Source organism: Coffea arabica, chromosome 3e (genome assembly GCF_036785885.1).
Source record: "Coffea arabica cultivar ET-39 chromosome 3e, Coffea Arabica ET-39 HiFi, whole genome shotgun sequence".
In the NCBI taxonomy this organism is placed as follows: domain Eukaryota; kingdom Viridiplantae; phylum Streptophyta; class Magnoliopsida; order Gentianales; family Rubiaceae; genus Coffea; species Coffea arabica.
In genome coordinates, this window is record NC_092315.1 from 13,743,808 (window position 1) to 13,764,544 (window position 20,737).

At 33.7% G+C, this 20,737-nt stretch overlaps 1 protein-coding gene across 4 annotated transcripts; it reads left to right on the top strand.

The window, feature by feature from the left end:
• The first annotated feature begins 7,300 nt into the window (after positions 1–7,300).
• Positions 7,301–20,216, top strand: LOC113736520 (prolyl 4-hydroxylase 1-like). Of its 4 annotated transcripts, XM_027263540.2 has the most exons (13): positions 7,301–7,735; positions 8,221–8,298; positions 8,858–8,905; positions 10,132–10,197; positions 10,894–10,946; positions 13,159–13,224; positions 13,925–13,999; positions 16,650–16,724; positions 17,339–17,409; positions 17,499–17,550; positions 17,667–17,756; positions 19,118–19,210; positions 19,865–20,216. In XM_027263540.2, exons 1-13 carry the CDS (start codon positions 7,672–7,674, stop codon positions 19,970–19,972), a joined length of 939 nt encoding a protein of 312 aa, XP_027119341.1. In that variant the 5' UTR covers positions 7,301–7,671; the 3' UTR covers positions 19,973–20,216. The 4 variants fall into 4 exon arrangements, with proteins under 4 accessions (XP_027119341.1, XP_027119344.1, XP_027119343.1 ...); XM_027263543.2 differs by lacking the exon at positions 10,894–10,946 and having other exon boundaries at positions 7,303–7,735; XM_027263541.2 differs by lacking the exon at positions 8,221–8,298 and having other exon boundaries at positions 7,306–7,735.
• The last annotated feature ends 521 nt before the right edge of the window (positions 20,217–20,737 follow it).

Genomic DNA, 20,737 nt, shown 5'->3' on the forward strand with positions numbered 1-20,737 from the left:
AAATGGTGATGATGCACTAGTATGCATTAATTGTTAATAAAAATAAAAATTAATTAAAATACTATTACTAAACATACACTTTTTAATTTCTTGTGGTCTTTGATTTTTCTAACCAAATACCATAGGAGAGAAAACAAGATATGTGGCTACCTTGTCCTCAAGGGTATATAGTAAATGACAAAGTGTTCCAGTGTTTCTGAAACATTGTCCATTTCAGCTGGCATTCTATTACATTTGAGGTTTCTTTATGTATCACATTGATGATGTTATTGGAGAAGTTACTCATATAGGATTTACTCAGTCCATGATTAATTGCAGACTAAACTCTTGGGAGACGCCAAGAGAAACCAATGAATCTACATGGTTGCCGGAAAATCACTTGTCTACATCAATTATGTTGAACAAACTTTAAAAAAAAACAAACACTTTTAGGATATTTAGTGCAAGAAAAAACAACACTGAACACAAGAGCATGAGAACACGAAGAAACAAAGCAAAATCAAGATAACCATACAGCTTGAGAGATCAAAAAAAGGACTAATTAAGCATGCAAGGCACAAATTAAATACAAGCACTAGTCAGGATCCATAACCTCACAAGTTTGAGTTATTGTCCAGTTCAAATCGGCCGTATAATTCTTATAACACTTAATGTAAACTAGCACAATTTTGATGTAAAACTTGAGTTTAGTAAATAATTATATTTGTAAATAGATCGTGATTACCCTAAAATTATACGAGTTTACATCAGATGCCATTAAATTTACACAACTGGTTTGAACAGGTGCTTGTGAGGCCCTAAATCCGACTAATTGTAGTAGTACAAATTGGGAGCTGAGCAGAGAAGCTAGTTCCAACTTCCAAAACATTGTACTCCATCAATCATATGTAATGTTTCTGCTCTTGTTTCTCTTGTCCTCAAGGACGAACCTTCACTGAGGCATACATCCCGTATTTACAGGCTGCAGGTCTCACGGACTGGAAAATGAAACTACCTGGCTTGCTAAGAGTATAATAAACATCTCCCGTCTTGTTTTCTTTTCGGGTTCCTGCAATGGGCGGGCCACAAGGTACCTTGGCTTGGACCACCCCATAAAAAATTCGACTGTATTTAAAATCTGCCAAAAAAAAATTTTGAAGTAAAAATAAGCACAAAGAGAGCAAAGGGTTTCCATTTACATCTATATTTACAGCTAAGTGTATAGTATGATTGATTGAGAAATTTAGATGACTGGGTAGTCTGGGATCTTACGCAGTTTATCACCAGGCTTGCAAGTAAGAACTTGTCTCCATTGGCCAAGTTTAGATGATCTCCAGTCGATTGTGAATTCTTTTGCAGGATTCGGGACGGAGAAAATCAAGATCAAGAGGGACACACACATGAATTTGGTGGCAGAAATACAGATACTTGCCATTGCTATCAGTAACTAAAAGGGCCGATCGATGGAGTTGTAATGAGGATGTGATTGATTAGGCTGGGGAGGAGATAAGAGGTGGAGAAGCATGCATGTCTGATATATAGGTAGATTATTCATGTACAAGTAGGCTTCACCAGTTGACTCGATTGCGCACATGCATGAGAATACTCTCTTTCGATCAGTTGAATCTCAAAAAAGGATAATATGAACAAAAAAAAATGTTAGAAAACTCTACACTAGACTATAGACGACTTGTATAACAGATACAAACTAAATCATGATCTGCCATCTTGATTTTAAGAGATTCATGTTTGTATCTATCATTTGTATATATCATGTTTTTTTATCACTTTTTTTAGGTGAACTCATCCAATGATTTATGTCAATCTAGTGAATCTCGAAAACTAGCTGACTCTATTGTGAAACAATATAGAATTAATGCGTAGACCTCCATGTTTAATCAAAACCAATAGATGGAACTCTAGTCCTTCCATATAATCAGACACATATGCATTACACTCTCTTCTCCTTCAATCTGATATGAAGGAAAGAAATTTACAGTTGATCACCTTAACAAGTACTAATATTTCAAAAGTGCGATCACAAAACAAAGTGAAAAAGTGCAGCTATTCAAGTAATTTTTTAAACGATTCTTGTTATCCAGACCTGACAAATAATAAAGCAAGTCAACAAAGTTAGTTAAACAACCACGAGGATCAGTATCCGATCATTGCGCGTCAAATCATTTGTTTAATATTTCAGTTTCATCATGTAACATTTTATTTTAGTTCTCAGGTGCCAAACAGATTGATAAGAGATGTGATGTATGTGATGTTATGGGAAGGTAAAATGGCGTATTGAAATTTGTGTCTACGATGTAAATAAATTGTTTTTTCTCAAATTACTCCAATCCAAACACTAGTATTATGTTTTGCATCTTGTAACTGAAGTCGAAGTCATTACTGGCCAGGCGTTTAGCCTAGTTAGAAGCAAATCACTTGTTCATATTTCATAAAAGCAAAAGCAAAGTCTTAGATCAATAGTAGACATCTGAAGTGCAAGAAAGTTGTTTTAAAAACCAAAGATAAAAATTTGAGATAAAATCAAAATTTTGTATTGGATGCAAATTCGTGAGGATAAAACCAAAATTTTATGATTGGCTCATTATTATTATTTTTTTTGTCAATATAGGCTCATTGTTATTTTTAATTTGTGTGCTCATTATGTGTTTTCAGGACACAGATAGGACTATCAATGGGTCCCACCATTTAGTTAAAAAATAATTTAAATGATTCTTGTAATTGAAACCCAAAAAATAATAATGTAAGTCAACAAATTTATTTAACTAACCTCGAGGAATGGTGTATGATCATTGAGATTGTACCAATTTTAGTTTTAGTCCCACTTATCACGTGAGCATAAAGAAAATTTGAATTAAACCAAATCAATTTGAGTTATTAAAAAAAATTAAAGAGTACATGACAATTTAAATAAACAAAACACATTTTTTTGTCTTGAAATAAACAAAACACTTGATATAAATATGAATGTCGCATTGAATTACTACTTACCACTAAAAAGTGGCACGGATCCCATGTGCAGATAGGACTATCAATGGGTCTGGCCATTTAGCTAGAAAATGATTTAAATGATTCTTGTAAACCAAACCCGAAAAATGATTAATGTAAGTCAACAAAGTTATTTAACGGGTCCGGCCATTGCTTAACATTTTCGTTCGATGTTATCTCAAAAAAAAAAAAAAAAACCAATGGCAGAAGTTATCAGTTCTTCTATTCTGTGGCTTGAGGACATAGGATAAAATATTTGCCCCACATTTTTTTATTATAAAAAAGTTTTATTTTACTTAGTTATATTGAATACAATTTAGGGACTTGGGGTAAGATCAAAATTTTATTGTATGCACGATTTCGGGAATGAGGATTAAATCAAAAGTTTGTGATAGACTCATTGTTTTTTTAATTAATCAAAATGTAGGAGGAGCCTTCACCAGTTGCCTCATCTGTTGAATGTCAACAAATACATTATGTCTACAAAAAATAATTTCAATCCACTTTAAAAAAAAATCTATGGTGAAATAATAATCATTGCCTAGAAATGCCATCTTTGTCTAAATTAATTATGGACCCAAATGCTAATACTCTCTTGTCATTAATCGAAATATGAATTGCAAAAAAAAAAATTACACTTGATCACCTAAATAAGTACTAACATTTTACAAATTTGTCCACCAAAAAGAAAAAAGAAAATATGGAAAAGAAAACTACAAAAATACAGCTAGGATATTTTAATTGTAATTCAAGCCTGAAAACAAATAATCCAAGTCAACAAAGCTGTCTAAATAAATACAAGGAACATTTTTCTCATTGTGTCTCGAATCGTTTGTTCGAGATTTTAGTTCCTGCATGTAACATTATTTGGTTCCCAAAAAAAAAAAAGAAAAAAAAAAGAAAGGACAACCACCATTAGTATTCCAAATCTTTAGCCTAGTTTGAAAGGCAACAAATTTGATCAAGTGATAGTTTAAAAGCAATGTATGAGCAGAATAATCTATAAAGTGCAAGTACGTTGTTTTTGCATTTTGACAAGGATGGCTGAAGCACAAATCAAGAAGTCAAGTTTGAAGGTTAAGGTGAATTGTTCATGTTGTCTTGGCTTTGTTTGTTGTTCATCTGTCTTTTGGCGAAATATTTTGGAAAGAAAACTTATGCTTTGAGTTTAACTGTTTTTCTTGAAAGCAATATTCTCTATTGTAAATGGACCTTATTTGGATATGGTGACCTACATGTATTATTCAAGTTGTGGAGTTTTTCCTGTAGAAAATAAATCTGAATATATATATATAAATATATATTTGAATTACATTTAGAATATGGATAGAAAAAAAAAGTTAAGATATTATTTGTATCACTAAATTGCCTAATCTTATTCAATAGAAATAACACTTTCATTTAAACCATATCTTGGCTATTTAACATGATTTTAAGGCTTTTGCTTTTTCCATTTTCTTCAAAGTTTTTTGCCAGAATAATTACCTTTGTTCTCGAAAAATATTCACACAATAACACAATGCGAATCCTATACCCTTACATGGACTTTTGACAGGTCAGAAAGGGAATGTGATTTTAAAGTTTATTATTATGAAAATATCTTTCAATGACAAAATTGTTTTAGATGCAAACTCTTTTCTTCATGATATGCAAGTGAGATTAACTTTTTTTTTCTGCTCCTTTTGTGAGTAATATATCTGTATACTTGTATTGGGTATAATTATAAACTATGATGGTTATTCTTAATTACAATCTAATGAATAATGATGGAAGCAAACTACAATTTCTAATTGAAGTGTTTTTTTTTATTGTTATTCCAAATGTTAGTTCCCGAGTGCAATGCATATATAATGTTATGAATTAAAGAAATAAGATTTTACTTTAATTAGTTGACATTATTCTCTATGATTAGTTCTTCGAATGCTTTTTCCCCTTTTGATTTACACTTGGGATTTTATTTGGGTTTTTTTTTCGTGATAAATGTGATTTTTTGTTCATAGAATAATAATATAAGAAATTGTTTTTGCTAAAAAATTTGGATTTCCATTTTGGTATAACCAATTGGGCTTAAGTGGAGAGCTCCAAAATTATTATTAATTAGTTAAAAGATCAGCACTTTCGTCCAATAACCGATCGACCTTACATGAAAAGGACCAAAATCTTCATTAGTTATTGAATATTTTGCTGACCGATCCTGGATTATTTCTTTAATGATTTGGTTTAAAAAGTTAAAAGCTCTAACTTTCATTGTGGAAATCGTTTATTACTTGATTGTATATAATATGAAAATCTTCAAATCTTGATCATAACAACATAAGTAAAAACACATTTTTTTTTAAAAAAAAGTTACATTATTCCATGCAAGGCACTAGTCTACAACTAGTCATTACTTTATAAATTTCATTATTGAATAAAAAATTTTGGCTTAATTTTCTATACACTGACAGTGTATACACTTTCACCATTAGATGTATGACATATAATCCAAATTTAACCTTAAAACTCAATTTTTGCATATGTGTCGTATATCCAACCGTGATAGTGTATACACCGTCAGTGTATATAAAATTTATTCAAAAATTTTTGCCATTAAAAGAAAAGGAAAATATTAATGATATTCTTCATTTATTTTTTTTAATGATTTTTATACTAATTAGAAAAGATGAAAATGCCCATACTTTTCATTTGAATTCCAAATTTTATGAAAGTAAATGTCGTACATTCAACAAGAATACGTGTATTGTTATCTAATTCACATGCTAAAAAAGACAAACTGAGTGCAATTAACAAATAAGCAAGGGTAATTAAATATTTCTCAAAGCAAAAATCCTACCTATTCCTAGTTTGGCAATCCAAGAGAGGAATGAAAAGAAGAGAAACCTTGAGTTAGAGAAGAATTAAAGGTCCTAGATTTTAATCTCTTTTCTCCTCCCACTTCTAAAATCACTTCTTAGAAAAAATTTATAAAAAAAAGTTTAAGAAAAGAAAAAAAGAGTAGTAAGAGGAAAAAAAAAAGTTCCTCTGTGTTGTTTGGAAGATATACAAGGAAAAGGGTTGTTAATTGATCAAAGTTAAGAATGGTTCGATTATCAAATAGCATTCCCTTCCCTGTAAAATAGGATACATTAGATTATATAAATGATACCGTTGTCAAAAAAAAAAAAAAAATAGCATCCCCTTCCCCTACGCCGCCCCATCCCTCGCCGCCATCATCCGTGTCACCCATCCCACGGGCGCCCACAGGGCAACTTCATTTATTACCATTACTAACTGATGCTATAGTCAGCTGCCATTACTACAGTACTACAATTGCTAATGACATTAGTAGTGATACTATAATTATATTACTACCACTGATGCTACTATTGCAATTACAATTCCTAGTCTAATAATGTCCATCTATTTACTAATATCATCACTACTATACTATTAATGGTAATCCTACTACTTCTGCAAAAGTCTAGCCTAACATAACATGGAAAAGACTAAAAGAAAAGATAGAATTAACATCTTGTATACACTGTCAACATAATAAAATTATACACAAAACTAATTAAAAACAATTACAGGTAACTAATTAATATTTTAATTCTAATTAGAACTAATTTATGATTACTAGTGATATGTAAAATTTTTATCTTTTACTTATTTAAGTGATACAAGGGATAGGAGAGGCCCATTTAAGGTCGGGAGAGAAAAATCCCTCTTATTAGATGCCCTCACGATACCTTTTTTTAAGTATAAATCGTAGGTATCCGCATCCGTTCTGCTTTATGGTTTGTGACTAATTTTGTTTGAATTGGATTGATCCTCTTGTTGGGAGAAGTTCTTCCAACATTTTCTTTACCATTCCTATGGATTTCGAACCCTAGATCTCATGGTTATAAGATGCAAGTCCCTTCTCCTGCTACTAAAGGTGGCATTGAGTGGGGGGACCCGTCTCGTTGTTAAATAACTCCCCTCGTCTCCAGTCTCATCTCCCACTCCAACCCCGCTCCCGTTTCTCTCGCGGGGAATAAATCAATATATCAATCTACTCATCCTATTTTATGTTTATTATATATACACAATTTGTTATCCTCTGCGGAGGAAGAAATCAACTTACCATATTTAACATATATTTGAGAGGCAAATATCGAGATTGTATTTTAAATGACTGCACGAGATGGGACAATTTGATCAATATGCCTCTCACACGGGACAATTTGTGTATATATATGTATTATATATACATCTATAAATTTATATGTATATATATATATATAATTTTTTTATATGCTGGGATGAAGCAAGTGTATGTGGCCCCCGCCCCGCTCCATTTCTATCCGCTCGGGCACCCGCCCCTGTTGCCAGTTGCCACCCTTTGACGCTGCATTGGCACCCATTGCCTTTCCTAGTCAAGGTGTGAAAGTCCAATGGGTAACTGTGATAATTCAAAGCAATTAAGTCTAAACTTTCTTTTCTCTTCTTCATTTCTTTCGATCCGAACTAGCTTGGCTAGTAGAAAAAGAAGCAAACACGGTAACAAATCCTTTTTCGTTGTCCTTAAAATTCGGTTATCGGTTTCAGACAAAAGTCCCAAACAAACGAACAAATCTATCCCTATTTCTATTCATAGATTTAGATTTCCCGTTTCCTCGTACACACACTCACTCACCAACTGTGTCTTGTGTGTGAGAGAGAATTATGGCATCAGCGATGAAGATTGTTTTTGGGCTCCTCACATTTGTCACTGCCGGAATGATTATCGGTATCCAATCCTAATACATTTCTTCCACAGATAATTCGTTTTTCTCTTTTTTTTTGTTCATGCTTTACCTATATATATTTGTGAATTTAAATTATATAAAAGAGAAAGAAAGATGCATTGGAATAAGAGTTCTATTAAGCATCTTGATCTAATTGGCATAGGCATTGTTGAAATGGGATTCTACATTTGAATGCTGGCAATGTTATGGGAATTGTTGAGATTCAGATTTGATCTAGAGATACTAATTTTTGAAATGGAGATTAAAGGGGCAGATGTGAAAATGGGATTTTTGTTCTCTATCTAATTCTGTTAGTTTACAATCAAGGACAGGAATGGCTGACAATTTTACCATAACGGAGTTGTTACACTGAAACATTATAGAAGGGACTTTTCTTTTTTTAATAGTTAGAAGTACAAATGGAGCCTGACATTGGAATGTTAGATGAAAAACAAGAAATAAGAACTGGTGGCCTTTTATTTTGCAGATTCCTCTAAACTATCTGGACAATTCTTTAGGAGTTGTGGAATGAAATTTTTGACTGGATCATTAGTTAGAAATACAGGTAAATTTACACTTGTGAACCGTGTGATGATCTTAAAGATTCCAAATTTTTTTACTGTTTAATAGGAGTGATATGCTTTTGGTATGCAATTTTGGATGTGAACTAACATAAACATAATCCCAGAAAAATTGGAAAATGTGTTGAATTTATATGTATTGAGTACCCCATGTTTAATCACTTGCCCAATATTTTAGAGATTTCTTCCCAATTTGATCATTGGGATATGGACTATATATCAGCCTACTTTGAAATGATCAATTTGTTGAGCTTTTGGGTTGGATGGAAATCTTGTGAAGTTGTTAATTGTATATCAACATTCTTTAAAATGATAAAAATGATGACCTTTTGGATAGGACATAAGTCTGAACTAAGCCAGTTGTGAGGTTGATGACTTGGCAATTTATTATTATTATTATTATTTTGGTGTTTACTTATTGTGCTTATATGTAGATTTCAATAAGAGATTAGAAAATGTACATGGTTGTTTTGTAAGGATTGGTTTTTTTTTGGTAATGTTTTGCTAAGGTGTAATAATGATGTTCAATAATTAATTGTGCAGGTGCGCTATTACAGTTGTCATTTATTCGAAAGTTGGAAGATTCATATGGTACATTTTTTGATGCTCTTTCAAGCATTTTAATATCAAGGCATTCTTTTGAATTGGTTTGTTTACAGCATGATTTTATATCTTGACCTATTGTTAACTGCCTCATCACATATTTCTTTTCTAACTTCGTTGTCTTAATTTTATCATCTTTTTTGGCAAAACTATGAGAATTATACATTTACTGCTAAAAGGTGTGAAAACGTAGGTTCCTTCTGGTGGTTTGTTCATCTATTGTTCTTGGCAAATGGTCCTTTTGCTTCAAAGATTTTCACACTTACTCTTAACTTTTCTGCTTACCCCAAATAGAAGTGATGAGATGAAATAGTTAACAAGCTACCATCCAAATTAAGACATGGATTTTGAGATGCAGCATACTTGTCACTTTAACTATGACATCAGTTGACTGATTTCTGAAAGAAAAGGCAAAGGTGAATAAACCAAATCTTTAGCTTCAAGTACCAATATCTGCTAGATCTAAGTCATTGTTTCAGGAAAGTCCGTATACTTGATGTGACTAACATGTGTGAGAACCACTCGTTCTGTTCTATTTTTTCTGATTCAAGTGTCTAATACTCATCGAATGTTATTGTTATGTGGTCTTATTTTACATTCATATAGTTTAACGGCTGATAAAAGTCATTTATTTATTTTTATTTAGAAATGGTTTCCTTCTGAATCCTCTTCAGTTTCTATACAAATATTGAACCTCGCAACTGTAACTCCTAGAAAAGCCTGTCACTCTGTGTGGTGGCTATGCTTGACTGCATAAGTCTTGAAGCTAAAATTCACTTAAACCACCTAGATGGCTACTTTAATTAACAACCACTTTGCCAAGTGTAAGAACTGATATTCAAAGCATTGGATAATCTTTTATTGGAATTTGGTGATGTTAGCAACTTTTTAGAGACTGATATTTGTCAGCAAAGTCACATCCTTAAAGTTCATAATAACTGCTAGTCAAAACATAACATGAATTCAGTACCGGTTCTATTTCAACTTCCCCAAAGCTATTTGAAAAGGTTAGGCTTGGTATTTGTGTTGTAAAATAGTAAATTGTGTATGTAAGAGCTGACCAGTGCTTCTAGAGAATATATGCAACAATGCAATGCTCAGATTCCTTAGGATAATGCTTCTATTCTGCGTGTGGATTAAACTAAGGTAGTAACATCTATCAACCTTGATTTGTAATTAATGTGCATTCAATGGTATTATGCTTTTCTTCATAGGTTCTGAATCCTCCTTTAGAAGAACACTTGGAGGTCGGAACAGCGGCAGTGGTCAACTGGGAAGAGGTTCATACTTTTTTTTCCAATAAAGTCTGAAAATGGTATTTTATGTTGTTATGCACAGCAACCCATAGAACTCTCCAAATAGCACATGATATGATATGTTTTTCTTGCTTATTTCATTGAGTAAGTATGAAATTGTACAAGTTCGCAGTTTGCTTAAGCATGTTTATACTCAACCCCCAGCTCCCCAAGAAGAAAATGAAACCATAACAATCTCAACCATCAATATGGTTAATGCAGTAATTCTGCGATCCATATGGAACCATTAATGACAGAGCTTAACATGCATAAACTTACTGCTACACAACATCCATATGACAGGAGACAAGTGTCTCATTATGCTTGCGCTGTCCTTTGACAAACGATGAGCAGAAGGATTTCACCTTTGCTCTTGAAGAAATCTCAATTATCAATATGGTTAATGCAGTAATTCTGCAATCCATATGGAACCGTTAATGACAGAGCTTAACATGCATAAACTTACTGCTACACAACATCCATATGACAGGAGATAAGTGTCTCATTATGTTTGTGTTGTCCTTTGACAAACTGTGAGCAAAAGGATTTCACCTTTGCTGTTGAAGAAGTTGGATATAAGCCAGTGCACGTGATTACCTGTTCTTTCATCTTTTAATTTTGTTATTTCCTGCTTTGATGAAAAAGTGCTCTTTTTTTCCCTCCCCCCCCTCCCAATTTCAGGTTATTCTCATTGGGCTTATGACAAAGAAGCTGTAACTTTACGTATTGGATATGTATGCTTCAATCTTTTCTTGGATATGCTTAACCGAATTTTGGTCTCTGCCCCTGTACTGCATGCATGTTAATTTGAAATTTGATTACCACAAAATTGCAGATCTTACAAGCAAGAGCTAGAAATTTGAAATAGTTAAAATAAAACTAAAATATAGGTTTGAGGTTTTTGTCTGATGTTATATGTTATGCATCCTCGGAAGTTTAAATTCATGATAATATGTGGCACATTTATGAAAAAAATCCTATATTTCCATATGCACTTTGCACTTTTTTGATACTTGTTTATGGAACTTTAGTTTACACGCATTGGGTAGGGCTTTGTATGTGGAACCTATTACCCACCATTTTTTAAAAGTATTTTTACCTTTTTCTTGCTCATGTGAGTCAAATTTCTTAGATTTGATTTACCAAATTTCTTGAATGAGAATTTATGATGAATATGACACCATTTCATTCTAGGCAGAGGGAAAAAATTGTACTTTAAGCAAGTTGAAGGTGGAAATTTGGTAATTTTACAGTTGGGTCTAAAGTTTTGTACTTTCTTTCTCTTCTAATTTACTGAGAAATGGATCCACTAAGGGCTCATGGAGTATGAAGGAGAGGTTTTTCATTGACATTTTAGTATCTTTGCTGGACTCTGGATAGAGAAACTTGGCTGGCATATTGTGGATGAATACTTAGCAGTTCCTCTTTCATTTCGCTCCTAAAACTTCCATTGTGTGGAAATATACCTTTGCTAGATTGGGGAGACACTAATCACTTGTGGTTAAGGTGAAGATATATTATACATGTTCTTTCCCCATCTGGTTGAGTGAATGATACCCTCCTTGATGATGCTTAGTAGTTGTCTAGCTTTCAAGGCAGAGATAAGGCATGGTTTTCCAAGATTTCATCTTGCAAGAAGTTTAAAGAGTAACATTATTTTGTTGAGCCCTCTACAGAGACTTTCAGTCTATGTTGGGCTGGAAGATTTCTTAAAAGTGGGTGTTTTTGGTTGCACTTTCTGCCAGAGGGTCTTTGCATTCTTCCAGTGCATGCTTTACAATGGGAACACGTCAGTCGGGTGAATTCTCATTTGGGAGTGTATTGGAAAAGAAGTTGCAGATATCGTTTCAAATTGCTGTTGTAGATTCTAGTGACAAATTTATTCTATATTTGTCATACTTAATTTGCAAAGAATATAGGTTCTTGACAAGGCCACTTAAGCAACATCAGTTACTTCTTTACTTGCTCTTTCAAACAGATGAGTGAAGTCAGATTTCAATTTTCTACTAATTGAATTTTCTAAACCTCAGTCAAGGCTGCTAAACAAGCATATAAAGCCTGCCTCACTTCACCATTGCCTTATCTATCCACCATTTCTGAAGATTGAAAATAAATCATCTCACACTTGAAGTGATGGCAGACGCAGATGGTCACTGCAGACAGACTGAGGAAAAAAAAAATCGTTCTCGTCATTCAGCTTTCTGGGTTTTGGATATAATTATGTTTCATGTGGATCCTTGGTTTTTGGATGACTTTGTGTATTGTCTCTTGTTAGATCCATTTTTAGGAGTGGGATTTGGACAGTCCTTTGTTTATGTTGACTTCATTTTCACCTACAATACTTCAAACGGAGTTGCACTTGTTGAGTGCATTCTCAAGATTGAGAAGACCTATAAAGATGCAAGAACCCCTCTGCCAGAATCTGCCACCAGAAACACCCCAAGTTCAAATGTTTTATTTATATATCACAAAATTAGAAATATCTTGTAGAGTTTTTGATGATCTTTGAGGCAGTAGACATAGCTTGTGCACGAGCAGAAAGCTCTTTCACATAGGTTGTTGATCTTTGTTTTGCAAACCTTTCAGTTGCACAAAACTTGTGCACCATCTGGAATGTCCAGTTTATGAGCTAAATGTTGGTAATTATGGTATACTGGAATTTCTATTTGTAATCTTGACCTGAGGATTTTCTGGGGTTTGTGGTCTAATGATTTGTGGTGAACTTTAAACTTAAGCAAAGGCATTTGAAGAGTAAAATGATTTATTTAGAGGTATCATTTAAGGTTTTCATATCATCTCTCCTTCTTATGGAAAGCAAGGGAAGCCTAACAACTTAAAACCTTAAATGCTAAGTTTTACGTGCTGTGCAACATACTTGCTTTTCTGAAATAAGCTGTTCCAAGATTGCCTAATAAGAAATTTAAGTCTCTTTTTTCATTGATGTAGGTCAAACCTGAAATAGTTAGCTGGTCACCACGAATCATATTGCTTCACAGCTTCTTAAGTCCAGAGGTAATGTGACTTAGTGTTAATTTTATTTTCTTTTATCTTGACTCTAAATTGCCATCCTATTGCTCTCTATGTCATTTCTTACTAGAGATTATGACTCTTGAAACTTACATGCAAGTAACATGTGACAGAAACATATAAAGACCATTTAAAATGAAATTAATTTGGAAAAATGAATAAAAGATGGCATAAGGTCGTTTCTCACCATAAACATGGTTATCACTTTTTCTCATTCTTTGTGGTTTATCTGCATTTTTACATTAGTGCAAAGGTATTTGGCATGTGCTGAATACAAAACTGCTACTTGTTTGCACTTGCATAGTGATGGAAGGACGTAATTGCTGTCCTTAATCTGTGCTTTCGAGCTTTCCAATGACATCAGTCATGAAATAGGAATAGTGTTATGCCTTTGAAATGCCTGCAAGAATTGTCTCATCAATAAGAACTTAGGCATTGTCATTGATTGGTGTGAGCTGCAAACCTGATATGTCAGTAAGCATTTTAATTTTTTTGAAAGATCTTCAACATTTGAGTCTTATGCATAGACAGATCGATGTTATGATAGATGATGGTCCTTTTGTATATTTTGGCTTTTGATGTTTGATCTATTTGCCTGAGTTTTTTGCATTCTTTTCCGTTCAATCAAGTCTTTAGAATTTTTAAAGAATCTACGCGGGAAGAATGATTTCTTGCTCCTGTACAGGAATGTGATTATCTTAGGGCTATTGCACTACCTCGTCTTCAGATTTCTACTGTTGTTGATGCAAAAACGGGAAAGGTTTGTAGGATATGCATCTCCTATGCTGTTGTAGTGCTTTACAATAATTTCTTTCTTCATTAACTTAATGTTGAAATTTTGGTTAAATTTTTGGCTGTTCATTTGAGAGCTCTAATCTAGTCTCATAGGCTTCTCGTTAAAGCCGCTAGGTTGATGTCATTGATCTTGCACTTGCTATTTAGCTTTCTGCCATAAGCAGTATTATGGCAATCTGATATCTTTATGAGTTAGAATTGTTGGCTTCCCCATTTCTCTAGGTCTACTACACTTAAAAAAGAATTTGCTGCTTAAGGAGTCATTTGCCTTCAGAACAACTAATTTTTGTGCTAAAGTTTGTACTGCCTTTTTTTTTGGCAAATAATGCTATAGGTGTACCTAACACGAATGTCTGCCAGTGCAATTATATACTACTAGATACTAGCAAATTGGTTATAAGTGATAGTATTAATACATTCTGTATTTGATCTTTTGTATAAATGAACAAAATACCAGATTTCATGTCTCATGATTTTTTGGCAATGAGCAGAACTTTGATTGAGTGCAAAAGTCATCTGATAGCTACCAAGGCATTTAGTCTCTGACATCATTAGTTCTCTCTGTGAAGTCGCATATTTCCTCACAAGTTTTTGTTTTCCATTTTTTCTTCTTGCCTTTATTCTTCATGTGGTCCTTTCAAGCAATATTCTCCTTTCTGATTTTCTTCCTTTCATCGGCAACAACCTATTGTGGCCCAAGGATGTGGAGTTTTCATTGTTGATGTTGCATTTGCTTCTATTTTTTGGCTGCATAGAAAGTATGTTATGACCAGAATTTGAAGTAGTTCAGTTACGCAATGTTCCTGTCTAGTCTTGGAATGTTGAATGGCTTCAAATTAAACACCGTAAGTGTCAAATTATAAACTATCCACAGCCTAGGTTAAGGAGTCCTCTTGGACAGAAATCAAAGCCTGAGAACTATGGCAGTCTATATCTCAAGCATAGTCCCACTTTTTCTTTTTTCATAATTATGGAGATGGAGAACATTATGCTTATGAAGTTTGAAAGAAGGAATAAAAGACAATGATATTGCCAGGGCAAGTTATAGCTTCTCAATATTACTTAAAACAAATTTCATGCCAGAGAAAAGGAAGAACGCCATAATATAGACTTTTTTATTGTTTAGAAAAGGAAGCTTCCTTGTGACTAGAAGAGATTAAGATCACAGGAATGCAGGCTGCAGCACCAGTGGAGAGAAGGCAATGTATGTGCAGATCATCTAGCCAAGCTTATGCCTGAAATTGAGGCGAGGAGAGGAACAGCACCATGATAGGCCGACAGACTCAATTAGGAGTTTATTAGCTTTTGACATGATTGGTACTACGACGCCAAGATTAGTTCAGATGTAACTGGTTTCCACCCTCCCAAGTACCCAAAAAGAAGAGATTCAAATATATTTATCAAGAATTGGGAAATTCCAATAGCTTCTAACTCACTAAAGGAGACTGAAGAAGATTTATCAAGAATTGAGGGTTTTCAAGTTCTTATGTCTTCAAAATTGAAGCAAGTCAAAGTGATTGCTTTCTCATGATGCCTGTGGTAGTCTTTATTTTAGTCAAAGTGAGTGTTTTCAGGTTCTTATGTCTTCAAAATTGGAGCAAGTCAAAGTGATTGCTTTCTCATGATGCCTGTGGTAGTCTTTATTTTAGCCACCTAATAACAGTAGCATTTTGTTTTGGGCTTGCTTAATAGAAAAGAAGGAAAAAAGTAAAAGAATTACAATCATGTTAAAGTAAGCTGTAGGGTTTTGTTCCGTAAAAGTTTTCGTTAACTAGGCATGGTTTTCTAAATAAAGCTTTTTTAGTACTTGGACTTTACTTGGATGTGGACCGGTTTTCCAGTTTTTCCACTTCTGGATGGGAAATATCTGACTTCATGGGCACTGATGCAGTGAAGTTTTCAAAGTGAATGTGCTGCTGCCAGCACTTGAATCAGTTGAAAAGTATAAGGTTCGAATGCTCCATCATAATGGAGACTGCTAATAGAAAGGGTATCTCATTTGGTTTTATATGTTTATGTGTGAGAATTGGAGTTTTATTCAGTCAAATGAGGAAAGGCATCTTGGAAGTGTAATAGGGGTATTCTATTAATTGCATAAGTTATTACAGTTTTAGTAAGTCTCTCTCTCTCTCTCTCTTTTGGTGATGCATATTAGATGCTGTGCTATAACAGGTTTGGTAAGTTATAATATTCTAGCTGACAGGCCCCCCAACAACAGACAAATGGAGTTTCCCTTAGCAACCTCCATTGAGGGCTCTTGGTTTAGGGAAGCTTTAGATATCTCAAAGGAATTCCTGCACAATTCAAATGTTCATAGTTCTCTCTGCTGTTTTGTCTTCAAATGAGTTGGTTTTAGCAATTGATTCAAGCTAAAGAATTTCCTTTGCATATCTGATGCAGCAAATATGTGTGAATCCATAATTGTATGCAATACTAGTGTTTTCTGGTTTTACACACACACACACACACACACACAAATATACAAATACATATGTACAAATGTATCCATATAAGAGGAAGTATTTTTTTGTGGTTTTAGAAGTTACTGAGCACTATCTGTTTTGTTAGAGTGACTTCTGAATCTTTTAGTTTGTCATACTGCATTTTTTCTACAGGGGATCAAGAGTAATGTGAGGACTAGCTCTGGTATGTTTCTGAGCCATGAAGAAAGAAGTTTTCCCATGATACAGGTTTGAATATTTGAAAGTCATTACAAATCTGTCTTGAATCGTTGAACCCTACTTTTGTAAGACTAATCACTCAAATATATATAACTTGGTTACACTTGGGGCTTTTATGATTTATGTGTATCTTCATTGATAGCCTTCCAGCTGGTAAAGACTTAAAGTGCACCGTACTTCTTAATGTAGGAGCCACTTATTGCTTTAAGCAATCCATTGTCTTTTTATTTGTGTAGAGAATATAATGCTTCTGATATGATAGTTACAATAACAGTAAGATATACCTTAGTGTCTCAAGTTTACCTTAGAACTGGAAAATCGATGCTTGGTAAAGACATGAATTAGAAATACATAGATATATAAGGTGTTTGATACAAGAAACTCTGGATTAGGTTTCTGGTTAATCATTCCAAGGTTTTCTTTTTGCAGTGTGTTTGAATTATTAGGTCTGAAAGCAAATTAAAGGTTCTGATTTTATTTTTTAGATATGTCAGAGAACACAAAAGTACATATGACCAACAAAGATGAGGTTGTATTGTTAGTGTCTCTAGACAAGTGAATGTTTTGTAATATTAGTCATTGTAGAACAGAAACTTGATCATTCTTCCCCCTTTTCCAATCAGGCCATTGAAAAGCGCATGTCTGTTTATTCACAAGTGCCAGTAGAGAATGGGGAGCTCATTCAAGTATTAAGGTGGGTACTTTGCTTATGGCTTGTTTAATATTAGATCGAAGAAAGACACTGATGTTTCCACATCGAGTCTAACATTTGCAGCAGCACAGGTATGAAAAGAATCAATTCTACAAACCGCATCATGACTACTTCTCTGACACTGTAAGCATTCAAACTGCTCTATTTACTGCTTTTATAATTTTGTTGCATCTATTCCAACTAGATGAGGTCAGCCTTTTTCATTGTTTCGTACTAAGAATGTAGTCATCTTGCTGCAGTTTAATCTGAAGCGTGGTGGTCAGCGAGTAGCAACAATGCTTATGTATTTAAGCGACAATGTTGAGGGGGGAGAAACATACTTTCCTATGGTAGCAATTTTCTTCTCTATGATTATGCCTGCTGTAAACTTGAACTTTTGAATTTTTTGGGTATTTGACACCAAAAATTTTTGCAACAACTACTTAGAGTAGATTTTATATTAGCATCTAACTCTTCCTATGACCTTATGGATTTGATATACAATGAACACATTTGCTCTTGTTCAGCATGATTTTTTTTTACTGTCCATATGCTTTATTATCTTATTCCATCTGGACAAGGCAAATTTATCAATCTGTTTTGTGAAATGCATGATAAATCAGCATTTGATTTTACAAAATCAGCTTTGTTGTTGGAACCGCTAGAAGTCTGCTTTTTATTTAATAAAATAGAATCAGCTTTTCTTGTTGGAACTGCAGGAAAAAGAAAGATCCATTGTCCATCACTGGTTTAATGGTGAAACTGAAACTTGTGTTGTCATTTCCTTCCAAAAAAAAAAAAAACTTGTGTTGTCATGTTGTCATTGTTGTCATGTTTAGGAAAAAAATACCTGAAAATTTCCTTATTGTCTCCTCAATTGTCTTTTTTAATGTTTCACATGAAGGATGGCCTGTAGAAATTATGCTAATGCATCCCATTGTCTTCTTTTCATATATTTTAAATATGGTTTTTCATTGTTTAGATAAGATGTCAAGAATCCAGGATTATTTATGGCAATAAGTATGGGATTAGAATTCTTGAAATTAAAGATAGAAAAATTAAAGAAACAGTGTTGTTTGGATTGCAGTTCTCTAAGTAAAAATTTTTATGTTTTTCATGAGCACATTTTCCAACCACCCTTTTACCTCACATGCATCAAATTGCTACAGTGCATTTTTCTACAAAATTTCTCTATTTAGGTTCTACTGTTGCCCTTGAAGAGCAAACATATGCATACTTGAATATGTGATGTTCATGAATTTTTTTTTATTTTGCTGTATGTTTTGCTAACCCTATACCTCTACCATGTATATGCTCTTGTTTAAATTGATTCTGGACATTTGTAGTTTTGTAGGCACCTTGAATATGTACAGTCCTTTACCTTAGCCAAATATAAAAATGAAATAATAAATTTTTTTTAGTTTATCACTTTACCTAAAAGCTTAGGTGATATTGGAGGAGATAATAGTCAATTTAGACATGAATTCTGCAATGACTAGGCAAAAAAAAAGGAAAATTAAAAAAGTTTCTGCAATTACGAGCTTTTTGACTGCTCTATTGACTTTTTTCCAGCACTTGTGATTGTTATCTGAGAACTTTTGACGAGTCATCTATATGCCACATATCCACTCTTATCCATCCGTCAATTAGCCTGTTTTCTTCAAGTTTCAGCTACATTACTTATTTTGGGTGTAATTTTTGTTGATATCAGGCTGGTACAGGGGAATGTAGCTGCGGTGGGAAAATGGTTAAAGGCTTGTGCATAAAACCTGCTAAAGGAGATGCTGTACTTTTCTGGAGCATGGTTTGTTTTCTACCAATTGTTAATCATTATTCCCTTTGTAAAGACTGACTTTATATATGAAATGACTAATAGACTGCCAAAAAGTAATAATTTGCTCCTTGAAGTAGCTCACTGGTAGGGGCAGGATGTCCTGCTTTGGTTTGAGTCTCACATTTAAGCTTTTCTCAGTATAGTTGCTTCTTGGATAAGAGAATTAGCTAGTAGTAGTTTGAGTGGAAAGAACTGAATCTGTCATTTGGTGGGTGCATGTATTTGAGGGCCTCAGCAGTTTGGGGGCCTCATTAGGCATTGAATTTTAAGTTCTGGGAATTAAGAACTATACAAATTTTCCGATCAATGACCAGAAAGAAGCTTCAGCAGCATTAGGTGCTTTGCGAGACCTTCATAATAGGAAAATTGAGCTCAGCAATTTAAGCTCTATGACATTTGGGATCATTTTCCTGTATGTCTTAGGGATCTGGGTTTTTGATCCGGACCAGTTTTTTTATTTAGTTAAATCAACAGAATCTTTGCAGCACTCTGTAGCATTCATTGTGTCATCATGTGTCAGAAATTAATTCTGCCCTTTTAAAGAAACAATACTCTTTAGATGAACTAGAGATAGCATGATGAGTTCTTGTGGCTTTCATCAATTTCTCTTTTTGGTTCTTGTAGGGGCTTGATGGAGAATCAGACCCCAATAGCATACATGGAGGATGTGAAGTATTGGGAGGAGAGAAATGGTCAGCTACAAAATGGATGCGAGAAAAAGTTGCAAACTGATACATTTATGCTAGTAGTAATACACCTGCTGTACTTTAACTTGTTCGCGAGTTTATAGGTACTAAGATGATTCAATATATAGCATAAAAATGAGTTTAGCTTCAAGTGCAGGTTTAGCAGTGGAGATTTTTGTATTCAGGTATTCCATCAAATGGCAACTGATCTTATAGGAAAAACCTCACTGTAAAGTTCTTTATTCATTCAATGAATACAAGTCTGATGATAACCAGTCATCTTTCAATCAGGATTTTAGTGGTACAAAATGCTAATCAAAGGTAATGATATCAAGAGTAGTGTTAGCATCACAGATGCCTGCAAGTTTCATGCTTAACAGTCTTGCAAATGCTGTGCTTCCCTGTTAGTTTTTCCCTTGTTTTATGCTTTGCTTTTCTTGATTTATTTTCCCCAATTGTATCAATTGCCAAACAAGACAGGTGAAAACTGAAAAGCAGGCTACTGATCATCAAAAATCTCAACTCACCAAGACATAAATCTCCGAAATTTAGCCATTCTGTTTCTAGCATTCATGAAGCATGAACTGCTGACACCATACACAACCGAATAATCAGATATACATAATCATCCCAATAGCCTTCCTTTAATTTCTCTCTAAACATGGTCACATCTTTCAGAGGCTTTTGTGAACAGGCCATAAATGAAGCAATCGCAGGCAAAAGAAGTAAATAAATAAATGGACTTCGCCGGTTCTCCTGTTTTCGGAGTGTTTTTCAAAAATTAATTTTTTAAATACAATAAAAATTTTTA

Bases quoted from the DNA above. Each gene is read 5' to 3' on its own strand.
- LOC113736520 (XM_027263540.2), top strand. From the start codon at position 7,672: ATGGCATCAGCGATGAAGATTGTTTTTGGGCTCCTCACATTTGTCACT. The intron at 14,000-16,649 runs GTTTGTAGGATA...TTTTTTCTACAG, and splicing joins TTGATGCAAAAACGGGAAAG to GGGATCAAGAGTAATGTGAG. The intron at 17,757-19,117 runs GTAGCAATTTTC...TGTTGATATCAG, and splicing joins GAGAAACATACTTTCCTATG to GCTGGTACAGGGGAATGTAG.